The sequence below is a fragment of the Uranotaenia lowii genome, chromosome 3 (assembly GCF_029784155.1).
Source record: "Uranotaenia lowii strain MFRU-FL chromosome 3, ASM2978415v1, whole genome shotgun sequence".
Taxonomy (NCBI): Eukaryota; Metazoa; Arthropoda; class Insecta; order Diptera; family Culicidae; genus Uranotaenia; species Uranotaenia lowii.
In genome coordinates, this window is record NC_073693.1 from 253,741,323 (window position 1) to 253,756,911 (window position 15,589).

General features: G+C 34.2%; 1 protein-coding gene across 1 annotated transcript; it reads left to right on the forward strand.

The window, feature by feature from the left end:
- Positions 1 to 1,433: 1,433 nt before the first annotated feature.
- LOC129753301 (uncharacterized) lies at positions 1,434 to 11,711 on the forward strand. Its single transcript, XM_055749103.1, has 4 exons — positions 1,434 to 1,563; positions 10,659 to 10,736; positions 10,805 to 11,247; positions 11,307 to 11,711. Exons 2-4 carry the CDS (start codon positions 10,679 to 10,681, stop codon positions 11,709 to 11,711), a joined length of 906 nt encoding a protein of 301 aa, XP_055605078.1. The 5' UTR covers positions 1,434 to 1,563; positions 10,659 to 10,678.
- Positions 11,712 to 15,589: the final 3,878 nt, after the last annotated feature.

Genomic DNA, 15,589 nt, shown 5'->3' on the forward strand with positions numbered 1-15,589 from the left:
TCTTCGGCTAGGGAGTTTGTCCAGGATCTCTTGTTTCGTCTACAAGCTCGTTTAACTGCCTTTTCCAGCTCCGCATATCGTAAGCGGGCGGCTGCTTTGGCTGACCCGGTGCATGCCTGCTCAATTCCGACTTTCGCCTTTCTCCGATCATCGACCATCCTCCAAGTTTCATCCGACATCCATTCACTTCTTCTTCCACAAACTTTACCGAGAGTACCATGGCTCGTCGTGTTAAAGGCATTCTTGATTCCACACCACTGTTCTTCGACTGTTCCGTCTGTCGGCAGCTGCGAGGCTCGGGATTCTAGCTGTTCAATGTATGCCCTTTTCTCCTCTGGATTCTCCAACCGGCGGACGTCGTATCGACACCCGACTTTCTCCTCACGCCGTTGGACACGCGCAACTCTCAGTCGTATCTCGCCAAGGACGAGGTGATGGTCAGATGCAATATCTGCGCAGGAAACCAAGCAGTTTGATAAAGTATTATAGCTCAAATATCAAATTCCTTAGTTCTTGAAGAGCATATCTTTAATTCCCCTTTTAATACCTTTGAAAACTTTTAAATTTATAGAAAACTCTTTAAAATGCACTCATTCACTTTTACACAGTAATTGTTTAGAAATAATATTGTTTTTGTTGAAAAACACAAGTGGTACTATTCTCATTTCGCACCCTTTTTCATATTTTTGGTCCTCATCGCCAATTGCCACGTCCAAAAAAAGTAAAGTTATGCTTTATTTACCCGTTAAACAATCAAAAACAAACCGTACAAGAAAATTTTGGTGATTTGCAACTATTCATATTTTAACAAGCAGAACACATAGTGGTACTATTTTTATTCCGCTCACTGTATTACACAACTCAAAAAAAAATGTAAAACTAGGAAGTTGCTCATAACGACCTTAATTATTTTAAGAATAAAATTTGAGTTTGTGTATAATGTTCACCTACATCTGTAGGTTTGAAAATAAAATTGCTACCTCAAATTATAAAAAGAGTTAAAAGTTATGCACTAACATAACTAATCAAACTAAACCTACTCTCAATTGGTAATGAAATGTTGAAAAGGCGTGAATAAATGGATTATTTATCACAAGTACCCATCTCAAAAATACTTTCGTTAAATGTTAGAAAAACAAAAACTCGGTTCCCCAGTTATCTTGACCCGATCGCTAGAGCAAACAATTGGAAGATGCCATGAAAGGTGTGATGCATGGACAAAACGAGATGTCTCGAGTCGAGAGGTTTCTTCGGGGGGCAACGGCAATGCGCGTCCATTTGCCCCCGCAATTGGTGCAACAAAAGAGCATAAGCCATCCCGCATAAGCACCGAATTGAGTTTAAGTGAAGCCCAAACGAAAATCAATCACTGTGTCTCGTAAAACTATATATAATTCACTGCCAGGCCCAGGTGGTAGTCATTTGCATTTTTCGCGCTTCTTCGGGTCGTTTGTGGGTCGCTCGATCGGTGCAACGATTTTACTACCAGAAAAGTGGATCGCGAGTGTTTTGAAAAAGTGTTCTGTGATATACAATCTGCACCAAGGAGTTCATATGTTTGATGTAGGTTCAATTGTGATGTTCAATTAAATAATATGGACTTAATATCAAGGCTACTGAGAACATTCTCGGGTGCAAAGTAGTACAAAAAAAGTAATCTACAAGGCAAAATGATGATTTTGCATCATTCTGGTTAAAAAAAAGTGATTAAAAAAGAAATTCACGACACACTGATATGTGAAATCGTCTTCCATTTATGGATCAGTGGATGAAAACATGTCTGGAGAAGTATCCATCAGCTAGAAAATATATGTTTCCATGTGTTATAATTGGGGCTTTATTTTGATAAACGATGTAAAAACGAATACTTGAAGTGCATTGAAGATGGATAGAAGATATTTATCCTTTTTAAAATTGCTATATTTCCTTCAGAATCCAGAACAAGAAGATGATGGAATGGGTCAGAAATAACTGGTGATAAGTAATTGAGAACTTGGAGTGTTTTGCTGTATTTGCAGCTTCATATGTTTAAATTTATTTAATAGTACAACAGAAATAATGGGACTGACAATAGAAAGTTTTATTGATCTACAAAGGTGCATCGGTGCTGAAATGAAACGCATATTTTGGAAGTAGTGCACGATGAACACAAAGAATTTTCGTCGTATAGGTTATCGGAGAAGAAAATTATATGTGCAGGGAGAATTATATCAGTTTATTAGTGCCAATATGATGAGAAAACAAATTGAATGACATTCGTTGTCATTCATTCATCCTAATCAGCTCTTGAGTGTCAAAACGACAATATACGAAGTTTGGCAGCTTGTAACTTTATTCGGGTGCAGTCAAATGAAACAATTTCTTCTGGGACGCTCAATGCATTCTAAAAATCTTTAATATTGCATCATTATTTTTTTCATGCACGCACCCTTAAAGCTCAGACGAAAAACTCCCTCATCAGATCTTGAGTGTCAATATGACACTCCTCGCTTAAAATTGCTATATCTCTCTTGTTTCTCTACTGGTTTTTACAAATATATACTTTTGAAAATCTCGTAAAGAAACTCAAGTATGTTTCTCAGACAATATTCAGCTACAACACTTCAATTTTCTGTTATCAAAGTCTGAGAAAAAAAGTCTGAAAAAAAATTTCGTAAAAAGATTTAAGATTAGCTAAAAAATTTTGAAAAAAATCACTTAATATTCAAGAAAGCTGATGTAAGAAGCTATATTAGGCACAAGTAAATAATGTTTTGAAAGTTTTAGATCCTGACCGTAAAAAATGGAGAAGAATTGTTTGAAACTCGTACTTTTCAATCAATGAACCTTAAAAATTGTCTAAGTCATACCAAATAAATTTTGAAAATAAATAAATAGACAAAAAATATGTTTGCAACATTTTTTATCTCTGAAACTTTTTTTAATTGTTCAGTAATCAAAATTTCACTGAAAATAATTTATAATTTTATTATTTACCTGTTGAAAAAAAGTCAGATTTTACCGTTAGAACTTAAAAATTTTAAATGGTCAGTAAGTGGTTCCCAGTATCAAAATATTCTTACAGCTTGCTGCAAAATGTTATTGATCAAACAGCTATACTCAAATAAAATTCAATCAAATGAGATTGACATAAATTCATGATCTGGTGCTCAACACTTCAGCATTTTTTCATTATTCGAATTTTTTTTTAAGTCAATTTTGAAATTTCATGATTGATTAGAATTTAATAACAAATTGAGAATATTTATAAATATTTTGGAATCATGATTTGGGGGTTATTCCTGATGAAAAATAACCGGGCTACAAATTTATATTGATATTGCTATTTGGAAAGTAAAAAGTGATTCAACTATTCGAAATCTTTCTCCAAAAATGGCAAAAAAGCAGCCCAATTTGCAACATCTTGTGGTCCAGAAATGTGTGAATCTATCCAACATAAAACCAGAGTAGAGTTACGTGGGGATTTTTTTTATCTCTATTTGAAGTTTAAAAAATTTAAAATTTTATCGAATTTTGTGAATAAATTCTATATATATAATTTCAACTTCATCTCAAAAATATCAATTTGTGTTCAATTAAGTGTAAAAAGCGCCTAGCAAAAAAAAAATTTAAATTATTGCAAAGCAAAATACATTTGTGATTTTTATTTATATTTTAATAGTTCAGTGTGAACAAATCTTTGAGAAATTATTCGACATAATTCAAACTTTTCCTAGCATTTGCTTGAAAACGCTTTAACAAGTAAACTTATGACTATCATATTTATTGTTTCGTATAGCCTGAAATTGCCGTAACGCGGTGAAATATATGGATGTATTATTTTGACCGCTTCAACTTTATGCCAGCTTTTTGAGTTTTGGACTACTGTGCGTACATTAGACAAATTAAGGTAGGTTCAGCGTATTTTGCGCAGACATAAATAATTGTAGGCAACGAGTTATGTCAAAATACTCAATTGGCACGACACACCCTATAATTTGGTTACTTTTGCCGCCAAGTCTCACCCACTTTTGGAAACGAACAAGCAGCTGCTAGAGGTAGTTTGCGCTGAGTTGTGAATATTCAGGAAGTTTTTCACATTTTTATTCTACATTTTTTTTTAAATATTGCAGCGCTTATGTAACTTCTTTTCCAGAATCAGTATGAAATTGAACTTTTTGCGGGTATCTTACGGAAATGTGCAAAGAAGAATTTAAGTGTTAAAAAGTCTGAGAAATTTCAAATTGACAGGAAGTTCAAAAAAAGCTATTTTTGAAAGTTCGCCATAAATTTGGTGTTTCGTATTTTGACAAACTGAAGACGCGAAAACGTGTTAAATTACATCAACTTTTCAATGTGATCTTAACAATTTTGATGGTTTATTGATTGAAAAGTATAGTTTTTACACCGCATTTATACATTTTTTGTGGTCATGATGTTGAAAAACATTTTTAAAAAATATATAGGTATTCTAGTTTGCAACGTAGAGCTTCTAAGTTCAGCTTTCTTAGACACTGTGTGGTGATTTTTTAGAATTCCGTAGCTGATCTACAGTCTTTTCGTTGTGTTGTTGCTGAATATAGTTTGAATAACTTATTTGAGTTACATTACGAGTTTTCCAAATTTTAAATTTTGAAACAAGAGAGATATAGCGGTTTTAGTCATGGGTGTCAAAATGACACCTCAGGAACCCTAATGGGTATAAATTTCAGGGATGGATGAGAACTAAATTAAATCAGTGTTTTTGTTGGGTTCAAGTTGTCTTTGGGTAAAAAAAAATGATAACATTGCAACATTCAAATATCATAGCGCGCTTCCTTATCGTCACATGCATTCGATGCCTTAGGTAAAGTTGGCTGTAACTTTATAGAAGACAATTTTACCCTATCTTTTGAATTAATAAACTTTGTGTCAAAACCATGGATAAATGACACGTTTTTACAAATGATACTGTATTTTAAAAGCATTATTTGATTAGCAACTTTGCTCAAGACACCGTATGTCTAAGTCTTAAAGTTTTTGTATTATTAATTTTGCCTCGCGAAATACCCTTTCTGGACCATTGTGCATTGGTAGCTATCAGGGAGCTGAAAAATTTTGAAAATCTTTCAGAGCTAACGCTGTTTTGTGGAATTAACTGAAGCCGAAACGAAACACTGAAAAATTTGGTTCGCTTTTTGAACAAAAATTTATAAAATATTACGACGAAACAAAAAAAAATTTTTGGTTATGAAAAAATCCAGGACAATCAGGGACTAATTGAAAGCATACTCAAACATAAATGCATCAGATCGTTAAAAAACTCCACAGATGCTCAAGAATGATCTGCCATTGTCCAATGGAGAAATAGTGTATAAACCGCAAATCAATTGAATATTAATTCAATTATTAATTCAATAGAATAATGAAATGTCTAAAAATACGATTGGACATAGTTTCAGACACCGCACGAGCTTACGAACGGTAACATTTTGTAAGCAATCTCGAAAAACACTGGTTTGAACTACAAAATTTTGAACAAAAACAGACCAATATTGTGTGATTTTTGCAGAGGAATTAAATGAAGAATGTTTGAGACACCGCACGTTTCGGAAAATTGAGTTATGGCTGGTTCACCCTCGATTCCTCTATATTTTTCGATTTATAACGAAAAAAGTAACTTTGAACATGAAGTTTTTAACCAAATTAGACCTCATTGTGGGATTTTTTTTTTCCATAAAACCGTATGAAGGCTATTTGAGTCACCGCACGCATCGGAAAATGGAGTTATGGCTTTACTGCAGCTCATTCAGTGTTTATGTGCAGTGTAATTCAAATCAAATAAATTTTTGTGTACTTTTACTTTTAATTTCAAAATTGAATATGGTTGGGGGGGAGGGGTACTTAAGCGTTACGTAACTGTAGAAGGGAGTCATATCAAACGTTACTAATTGTTACATAGGGGGGAGAGGGGGTCTAAATTCTAGATTTTTTGCGTTGCGTAATTTGTGTACGACGCCTAAGAATTCAGAAAAACGCACTTTCGGACTTGAAAGTTTTGAATCAACGAGACTTACATTGAGAGTTTTTTTTCCGAGAAATCCAATGAAGGCTTTTTGAGCCACCGCACTCATCGGAAACTTAACTAATGGCCGGTTTACACCCAATTTCACATCATTTTAAATACAGTTTAGATAAAGCTTTTTCAGGCTGGAGGATTTTGGAACAAATGCGAGCTATTTAGTGTGTGTTTTTTTTTAGAAAACGAATGAAGGCTATTTAAGCCATTGCACGCATCCAAAATGATCTGTTTTTACCCTCAATTCCCCTAAATGTTTCAGTTTATTCAGATACAACATGTTTGGACTTAAAAGTTCAAAACCAAATGAGACTTATCTTGAGTGGTTTTTTTCCCAAAGAATCGAATAAAGGTTGTTTGAGCCAGTGCACCAATTGGAAAATGAAGCTATGGCTATTTTACCCTCAGTTCCCCAAGATTTTTCAAATAATTCAGCCATAACTCCATTTTCCAATGCGTGCAATGACTCAAATTGCCTTCATTCTATTTCTTGAAAAAAACCTAAATAAGATAAGTCTCATTTGATTAAAAAAATCCAATCCGATTAAGCTTTTTCTGAACTAGTTGAAAATGTTGGAAAATTGAGGGTAAAAAAACCATAACTCGAGTTTCCAATACTTGCTGTGGTTGAAATAGCCTTCATTAGTTTTTTCGAGAAAAAAAAATCATACAAAATAGGCCTCGTTTGATTCAAAATTTTCAAGTCCGAAAATACTGTTTTCATGGTTCATTGAAAAATAAAGGGGAATTGAGAGTAAATCAGCTAACTCCATCTTTCGAAGCATGAGGTAGCTCAAATAGCTTTATTTCATTTTAAAAAAAAAAAAAACAACACACGATAAGTATATTTTTTTGGAAATTTTCTAGTACAAATCAGTGTTTTTCTGGATAACTCACAAAATATAGGGAAATAAGGGGTTAAAAAGCCACTATATATTCGTTCTTAAGCTCATGTGACCTACAAAACTATGTATGTCCAATCGATTATCAAGGCATTTTGACTCAAAGAAAGTATATCTTCATAAATATCCTTTATGTAGTAGGGGCTAAGATATTGAATTTCAAGCTCAAGCTTCAACCAGCTGTCAAGGTCTCTAGTTTTGTGAATAAGGCGTTTGATGGTTGTAAATTGTATAAATTATGTAAATATTTATTTACACATTCTTTGGACATTGAATTTCGCTTAAAATCGAAGAATAAAAGAGGTTGTTTAATATAATTGGTTGAAAACTGTAGAAGTTTTTTTTTTTTTGTAGCGGCCCACCACACTCCCCCACGCCAAAAGGCTCAAAGTTATGTTTTTTTTTTTTCAAGGTTTTTCAACCAATGGGATGCTTCATCTTAAGGCCTTATGTACAAATTTCTAATATTAGTTTTGGAAGAATAAAACATGATAAATCTTGCGCGGTTTAGACTGAAATCGATCATTGGCTCACTAGAAGATCACATATCAATATCTGACTACAAGAAAGGTTGTATTGAGCCTTCAGTGTAAATCAGATTTTGAGACATTTTGCTCGTTAAAAAATCTGGATTTTCATTTCTCACATTTTTCTTAACAAGCTGATTGCTTTTAATGATTCATATTCATAGAGCCTTAATTAAGACAAATGTTAGATGATCGATATCAAATTTATTCTTCACCAATATGAAAGCCATAAATTTGAAAATGATGTTATGTAGTTCGAGATGTTGGGACTTAGGTGTGTCGTTTTGCAACTATTTGCGTCGTAGTCTAAAATATATTCTATATTTCCTTCGTTTTTGTTCAAAACGAAAGACAAAGTTTTGGCAGATTTTTAAAATGAGAATTAGATACCCGAGTTTTAATTTGAAATTTGGCATGAAAAAACGCGAAAATTTGTACGAAGCATGTTTTTTTTTGTTTTTCTTAAATATTTTGTTTTCACGCAATCCAAATCAAATTTCAATAAATGATGCTTACTGGAAATTTTCTGGCTACAAATTTGTCCAAGACGACAAGCGGAAGAAGAAGGTTGAAAACGTTATAACGCCTCGGAGTATTATTTTTTTCTTGAACAGAAACTAACAACACTGACAGATTCTCCGTCCAATTTTCAAAAGTATTATTTTAACATGAATGTTATTTATTTAAAAGCATTGAAACATTCTGAAGAAATGTTCTTCATTAGATTCTCTATCATTTGCAAAAATAGAGTTACCAAAAATAAATAGTTATCAGATGCCATGGTTTTGAAAACAAAATAAAGCTAAAATCTAGTAAAACTGCCTTTTTTCACATTTCAATTATTTGTATGTACAAATAACATTTTGAATAAACTTTGAGCATTTCAAATGGTGTTGTATGTTGCAATCGAACAAATCCGCGGAGATTGCAGGTTCAAGTCCTGCCGGTGAGCCGTTGTATCTTTTTCGTTAAATTCATGATATTTACGGCTTATGTTCTTTCGTTCTTTGATACCTCATTTTTCTCTAACTCTTTCCACCACCAACGAAAATGTGATTATTTTCAGGTACAAAGATTTACCAAGCAATTTCATAACATCAGTATTGAAGGCATGAATTTTGTTCGAGCTCGATTAGCTGCCTGATTGTAAATGCCCAAACTTTATTCAAAGTGTGATTTGATCATGTTAAAAGTACAACTCCACCCAATTTAGTTTAATTTTTGCAAAATCATTTCATTTGTTTGGGAGTCTAATGAAGATCATTAGACTAGAATATATCAACGCTCTTAAATCAGTATCTGTTTTGTTGAAATAATAATTCTCAAAATTGGTCGGAAAATCTGTCAGTGTTCCTAGTTTCTCTTCATGAAGAAGAATGTTCTGTTTGGGAAGTTATACTTTCTCGTTACCGCTTTGCCGTCTTTGGCAAAGTTGTAGCCAGAGAATTCTCCAGTAAGCTTAATTTATTGAAATTTCATTTGCAAAACCAAAAAAAACCAAAAAAATTGGCAAACGTCATACGCTGATAAACAAGCACTCTTCTCTCTTTGAGACATGATATCATTGCAGCATAACCTTGAAAATTTCTCTTCTGATTTTTTTTTATTTTCATTTTAGAATTCAGTGGCTGATTTCACATTAAAATTGATCTTCACATTCAGGTTTCAGTATTTCTTCCATAAAGATAGTTTCTGAGATTCATTTTTTTTGTAGATTTTTTTTTTTATTTTATAATGCTTCAATTATATGTTGGTGATATCATAAAGCTAATCATCCTTCATTCTGAGTAAAAATATTTTACGGTTTCGAAAAATAGGAAAATTTGTACATCTGATGCTCGATATTTTGAATTTTCTAAAAGGACCAAAAGATTAAAAAATCCAGCTAAAAATGTGAGAAACTATGTCATCATCATTTTTTTTATCACTTTATGATATTTAAAATCGAATAAGTGCTATGGTAAACAAATGTTGAATCTTTCCGCCTCTGTTGCATGATGGCCCGTTTGACGGTATTTTCAATCAATTCAAAATGTTTTATTCAGAAAACCATGTACAGAAAGATAGATGAAACGTAAGCTTTTGTTTTTACTATAAGAAAAATTAGTCTGACCTACATACAACTAGTTAAACATGATATGTTTAACTAGTTGTATTTTTTGAGAATCATGTGGGGATTGTGAATGTGATATAGCTCAGTTGGCAAGTCCGTTGCTTCCATAAAATTAAGGAAATATATTAAAGACACGTTCATCAACTGTCAGTTGTTTAAGCATATTCTGCACTAAAAAATTATTACAATATAATTCAAATATCTTTAAGGGGGGGGGGGGTAGGGTCTAACACTTTCAAAAAATTGATTTTTTTATTTTTTTTATTTTCTTATTGTAAAACATTTCAAGAATGTTGTGTCAAATCTTCAAGTCAATTGAAGCAAAACTGTAGAAATTATAGGCATTTATCTCCTCCTATCTAATACTGCAAGAAAGCAAGAGCAGAAACTTCAAACGCGTTTTTCTCGAAAGCACATTTTTAAAGTCCGTGAACATCGTCATTTGTAAACTACTTATCCGATTCTTTTCAAATTTGGAACATATTTTCTACATATAAAATACCAGACCCCAACGTTTTTCTTTTTTGTTTTTTTTTTACTTTGGGGAGATTTTATAGGTGAAAAATGGTGGATTTTTAAGTGAAAAATCGTAGTTTTTACTTCAAACAGCCACAAAAATTTCATAAAAATATTTTTATGCTAAATAAAAACGTTGGGGTCCAGAAAAACATCTATTAAAAATATTTTGCTCTGATTTTTTGACTTCAGATGATTCTGTGCTGAGATACAGTGTCCACCGCAAATCCTGTTTTCTAAAAGGCATCCTCGAAAGTGCTCCGTCACCGGCTCATTTTTCAATATTTTTCTACGAAAAAATTACTAAATGTTCTTTTAACAATGCTTTGTATAATGCAAAAAAAATTAATACATTTGTTTGAACGATAGCTCTAAAAAAAAATTGGGAAAATGGTGTTTTTTTATACCCGTTAGACCCTACCCCCCCCTTAAGCTGACGTTATATTCAGCACTAGTACAAAAAACAGTTTCGGACCTCCTTAGCGAATACTATCACTTAAAACTCATTTTTTTCAAATTTTTCTTCTATTTGAACTCTAAACAACTGTTTTATTACATTTCAGCTTCCAAAAAACATATTAACATGGCCGTATACTTCCAAACTGACGTAATCAAATTAGCTATGGTTCTGATTTGCGTAGGTATGATCTAGCATGAATGAATATTTCTTGTTTTTTTAAATCTCCGTTTAACATTCGAACCGTTCCAGACACCATCTACGCAAAACGATCATCGTACTTCGAACGTAAAACGGATTTTGATTTCGACTCATCGGTTTCCAGCTCTGGGCACCAGACCAAATCTGGTTACAGTTCGGGAAGTGGATTGCGTTCGATTGCTCAGGGATCAGCCGACCAAGCCAACACAGCCGTAGCCAATCAGGTGGCTGCAGCTAAACAAGCAGCATATGTTGCGCAAAGCACTTTGGCTCAAGCTGCAGCCCAGGCTGCCGCAACGGCTTCAGCAGCTTTGGCGGGTAAACAAGTCCTAATGGAAGGATTGGAACAGCAAAGTTTGGATGCGCATCAGGCACTTGAGAACGAAATTCAGCAACTGCATCAAGCTAAGAAATCCGCAAAGGCAGCTCAATTCGCAGCACAACAGGCACTGAGTCATGTTCAGGTTTTGACGGCAGCACTGAATAATGCACAGGTATGGTTAAATATTTTATGGCTTAAATTGAATTATCTCATTTTGATTATTTTTATCAGACAGCCTCCGAACAAGCTCAGCATGCCGCAACGGAAGCTGCCTCCGAGCTAGCTTTGCAGAGCAAGATGGTCGGAGCTGCGAAAGCACGCGTCGAAAGCATCAGAGAACAGTTCGAAGCAGCTCGGGTTGATTTCGAAGCGACTCAAGAAGCTACGCAGAAGGCAGCCGTTTCGGCTCAAGAAGCTCAGAAAAATGCTGCCGAGGCCGCAGCTCATGCCGCAGTGCCACATCAGGCAGTTCCGGTGGAGAATTTTAGCATCCATCAGTTCCAAAACAAGCTGAACAGCTCCAAAGCGCAGCACAGCTTCGAGGATTCCCACGACGAGGACGACAGCAACAGTGGCGATGAAGATGACATTAGCAGCAGTGATGATTTCAGCTCGTCGAATCATCACTATGGTTGATTTTGGAAAAGAAAAAATCATAGGATTAATTCGAGCTTTTCTATGTTTTAATAGAACGATGGATTATGTTTGTTTCTCTCCTTTGACAGGCCAAATATGGCAAATGGTTCCCAACGGTCACACTCATCATTTCAATTTCATAAGGGTCATTTGTTTATAAATCGTTCATGGTAGTTTGTAAGTCATTAAATAAGACTAAATATTATAGTTTAACAATTTATTTGTCCGAAAAGTCATCCAATCCTAGTTTTTCCCATTGGTTTTGGATTTAGCCACATAGTTTAACCCTAATCCGCTCTTGAGTGTCAATATGACAGAATTGGAAGTTTGGCGGCTAGTAACTTCATTAGGGTGCATAGAAATAGAGCAATTTCTTCGGGAACCCTCAATGAATTCTTGAAATTATTTTTTTTTACGAAATGTATAGTTTTAAAAACTTCGTAATGTAACTCAATTATATTTATCAGACACAATTCATCTACAACACTTCAATTTACAGTATTCAACTACTAAGAAAAAAAAAACACGAAAAAAGCTGGGGTTAGAAGCTGTAGGTTGCACATAGGAATTTTTTTTAATTTATGAGGATCATAACTTCAAATAATGTTAAAAAAATGATGTAAAACGATACTTTCCAATCAATTAACTGTCAAAATTGTTGAAGTCAGATTAATTTTGAAAGTAGGATTGGAAAGCAGACGTAATTTGGCACATTTCTGCGTTTTCAGATTGTCAATATACGAAAAACAAAATGTTTTGTCAATTTGCAATTTTCTCAGATTTTCTTTCACTAAAATACAAATGTGCAATGGATTTTGAGTATGTTAACGCAAGATTTCCTCAATAAATTTATATTCACCAGAAAGGCAATTTCATACCATTTTTAATTGTGTTATTACATACATGCAATACTCAACAAAAATATGATAAATATAAAACTAAAATAAAATCCAGAAAATATATGCGGACGCTTGCGTTTTTGTCCGTTTTCGCTCACTCGTGGGTATCGAAATTCTAAAAAAAATTAGGTAGGGGTAAAACTGTACAAGACGCACCAACGGGGTAAGAAGACCCATGCCATTCTTTCTCAAAAATACATTAGCCAATGGCTTCGAATGATGTTTTTCTTCATGTTTATTGTAGAAAACAAACTTTTTCATCATTATCAGGTGAAAAGGCCACAAAAAGGCCTTTTATTCTAAGAAACAGAAGAATTAATGGAATCTGCGTGAAACTCGTTATTTTTCATAGTTGACATATAATGTTTTATGGTAAACAAGCCTGCGCAAACTGATGACACTTAGCGTTTTTCAACTTGTATGCACTTTCGGAAGACTATGAATACTTTGTTTTTATTTACTAAATTTCCACCAATTTTAACTAAAATCAATCATATCAAAATTGGGGTAGAATGCCCGCAAGCGTAGCGCTTATTTGATTACACCATTAGAATTGGTATGAAATTGCCTTTCTGATGAATATAAATTTATTGCGGAGTAAAATACTCAAAATCCAGTGCAAAGTTGAATTTTACTGCAAGAAAATCTGAGGAATTCCTAATTGACAAAAAGTTCGACAAACAGCTACCTTTGAAAATTCGTCAAAAATTCTGTGTTTCGAATTTTGAGAATCTAAAAATGCGAAAATGTGCCAAATTACGTGAACTTTCGAATCCTCTCTTCAAAATTTATCTATTGTGACTTCAACAATTTTGACGGATTATTGATTGAAAAGTACGGTGTTAACACAACTTTTTTTCTTTTTTGTGATCATGATCTTAATTTTTTTTTGAAGAATAAACCTTATGTGCAAGTATTACTTATAGCTTCTAACTTCAGCTTAATTGGGTAAAGGGTATAAATTTCAGGTACGAATGAGAGTTTTCTTATAACTACCAAATTATTATAGTAAGTTGTTACTGTTGCTTTTTAAAAGATTGATAGACTATTACATATGATAGTTTTGAGAGCTTACTATGACCCTAACGGGCGCTTACGGCGTTTGTTCGGAATTACTTCTTGGTCATAATTACCCCACTTAGCCCTTATGAGTCTATAGACTAGATCTAGCATTAAATGTACAATACTTGCCGGTCAGATCTTTCAAATCAAATGGAATCGGATTCGATGTCATTTTCCTTATGGTTATACTGCTTTCGGAATGAATTGGATTTCATACACATCTAATCGGCACTTCTGCCTAATTCTTAGGAGTACTCTTCTGTTAGCAAGATGATATTGTAATAAAAAATCAATAAACTTCACTACATTTTTACTGTTTTCTTCTGGATTTTGCTAGATCAAAATGAGATGTTCAGAGTACACTCAAAAAATTTTTCACATGAACGGTACGTAAAAATGTACATGAATTTTGGTCTCCATTAAAATTACGTAAAACCTACGAGAATTACAGAGCTCACGCAGCAGGCGACATTTTCATATGAGTTATGTGTGAAAACAACGTAGATCGAATGTGAATAGATATTTGTTCTGTTACATGCGATTTCATTACAATGATAAAATAGGGAGTTTTGTTTTCTCGAACCTATTAAATAAAAAATGCGTCGGTTTAGCAGGATATTTTATTATATCAAATAAACGATACATTTTTTATTTCCAATTCAAAATTTTCAGACGAACAAAGACAAACACTTCCTTTGCATATTAAATCGGTAGTAGCGAAAATGGACTTTGAGTTGCCTCTATGGTTTCCTGACCGTCCTTGCTGCTCAGTTCCGAGTTCTATTAAAAAAGCAAAATATGCATAAGTTAGTTTTCCCTCACCATCGAATTTCTTTTCAAAAAGACACACTGCGTCTTAGCCGACTTAGGCTGAACACCCAGTGCCAAAGTGAGAATCGAACCCATGCCATCAGTGGACCAGCGATTATCGTCATACCACGCTAACCACTCGACAACCGAGACGTGAAAACTGTTTTCTGATAGCATCAACTGATGGATCCGCGCCATATTGAGTTTGTTTTTAAACGAACTCAAACACATACAGGAGAAGCGTGAATCTTCCGAGGATATGATGGCTAGCATCCTACAATTACTTAAACCACCAAACCACAGAGAATGAACTATATATGCCGTAACCGGTATACGATCTTATGACCGTGTAATATGGTTACATTTCTGTATATAAAAATAAATAATAAATAAAAGAAAATAAGACATTCTTGTACATATTATTAGATAAGTTCACGTTGATTATTTATTATTATTGTTTATCCATATGTGCCGTTCTAATGAAACGATCAATCGACATGTTTTCCGTCATATTGATTATGCCATACAATCGTTGGTACAAGATTTCATGCAAGCCTTTATACTGCTTTCGCATACAACATCCGCTTCCATGACTCAAGTGATCGGGTGTCACCTCTTGCGATTATTTTCAGACATCCGAATAGGTTCGGTAATGAAAGGGGGAGATGACTTGTTGTGAACACAAGAAGATTCCCAATGTTGTGTCGTGAGCATAGCTTGAGTACACGAACTCAAGTTCGAAAGTTCGTTGACCGGATACGTAGGTCTTCGGATTTCCCCTCTAAAAGTCAAAAGATTTTCCTGCTTGCGACCTAACTGAGGATCCGTGGAACGAAGCTCCATCACTTTGATCCAGACCGTGGCTTAGGCTATAGCGAGGGTTCCATTTTTGTATTTGATTCGCGAATAACGTCCTAAAGTAAAAGCCCACGTAGCCGCCGGTCGTGGCCTAGAGGATAGCGTTCCAGTCTTTTAAGCCAGTGTCCATGAGATCGAATCCCGATCACGGCACACATAGTACTCTTTCTGTGGTCTGGTGGTTTTAGCATTTGTAAGATGCTAGCCATGATATCCTTGAAAGATGTACGCCTTAGAGTTAAGTAAAAC

Excerpts from the sequence above, each read along its gene's own strand:
- LOC129753301 (XM_055749103.1), top strand. The coding sequence starts at position 10,679 with ATGGCCGTATACTTCCAAACTGACGTAATCAAATTAGCTATGGTTCTG. Across the intron at positions 10,737-10,804 it reads TATGGTTCTGATTTGCGTAG|ACACCATCTACGCAAAACGA; the intron begins GTATGATCTAGC and ends GAACCGTTCCAG. Across the intron at positions 11,248-11,306 it reads CAGCACTGAATAATGCACAG|ACAGCCTCCGAACAAGCTCA; the intron begins GTATGGTTAAAT and ends TATTTTTATCAG.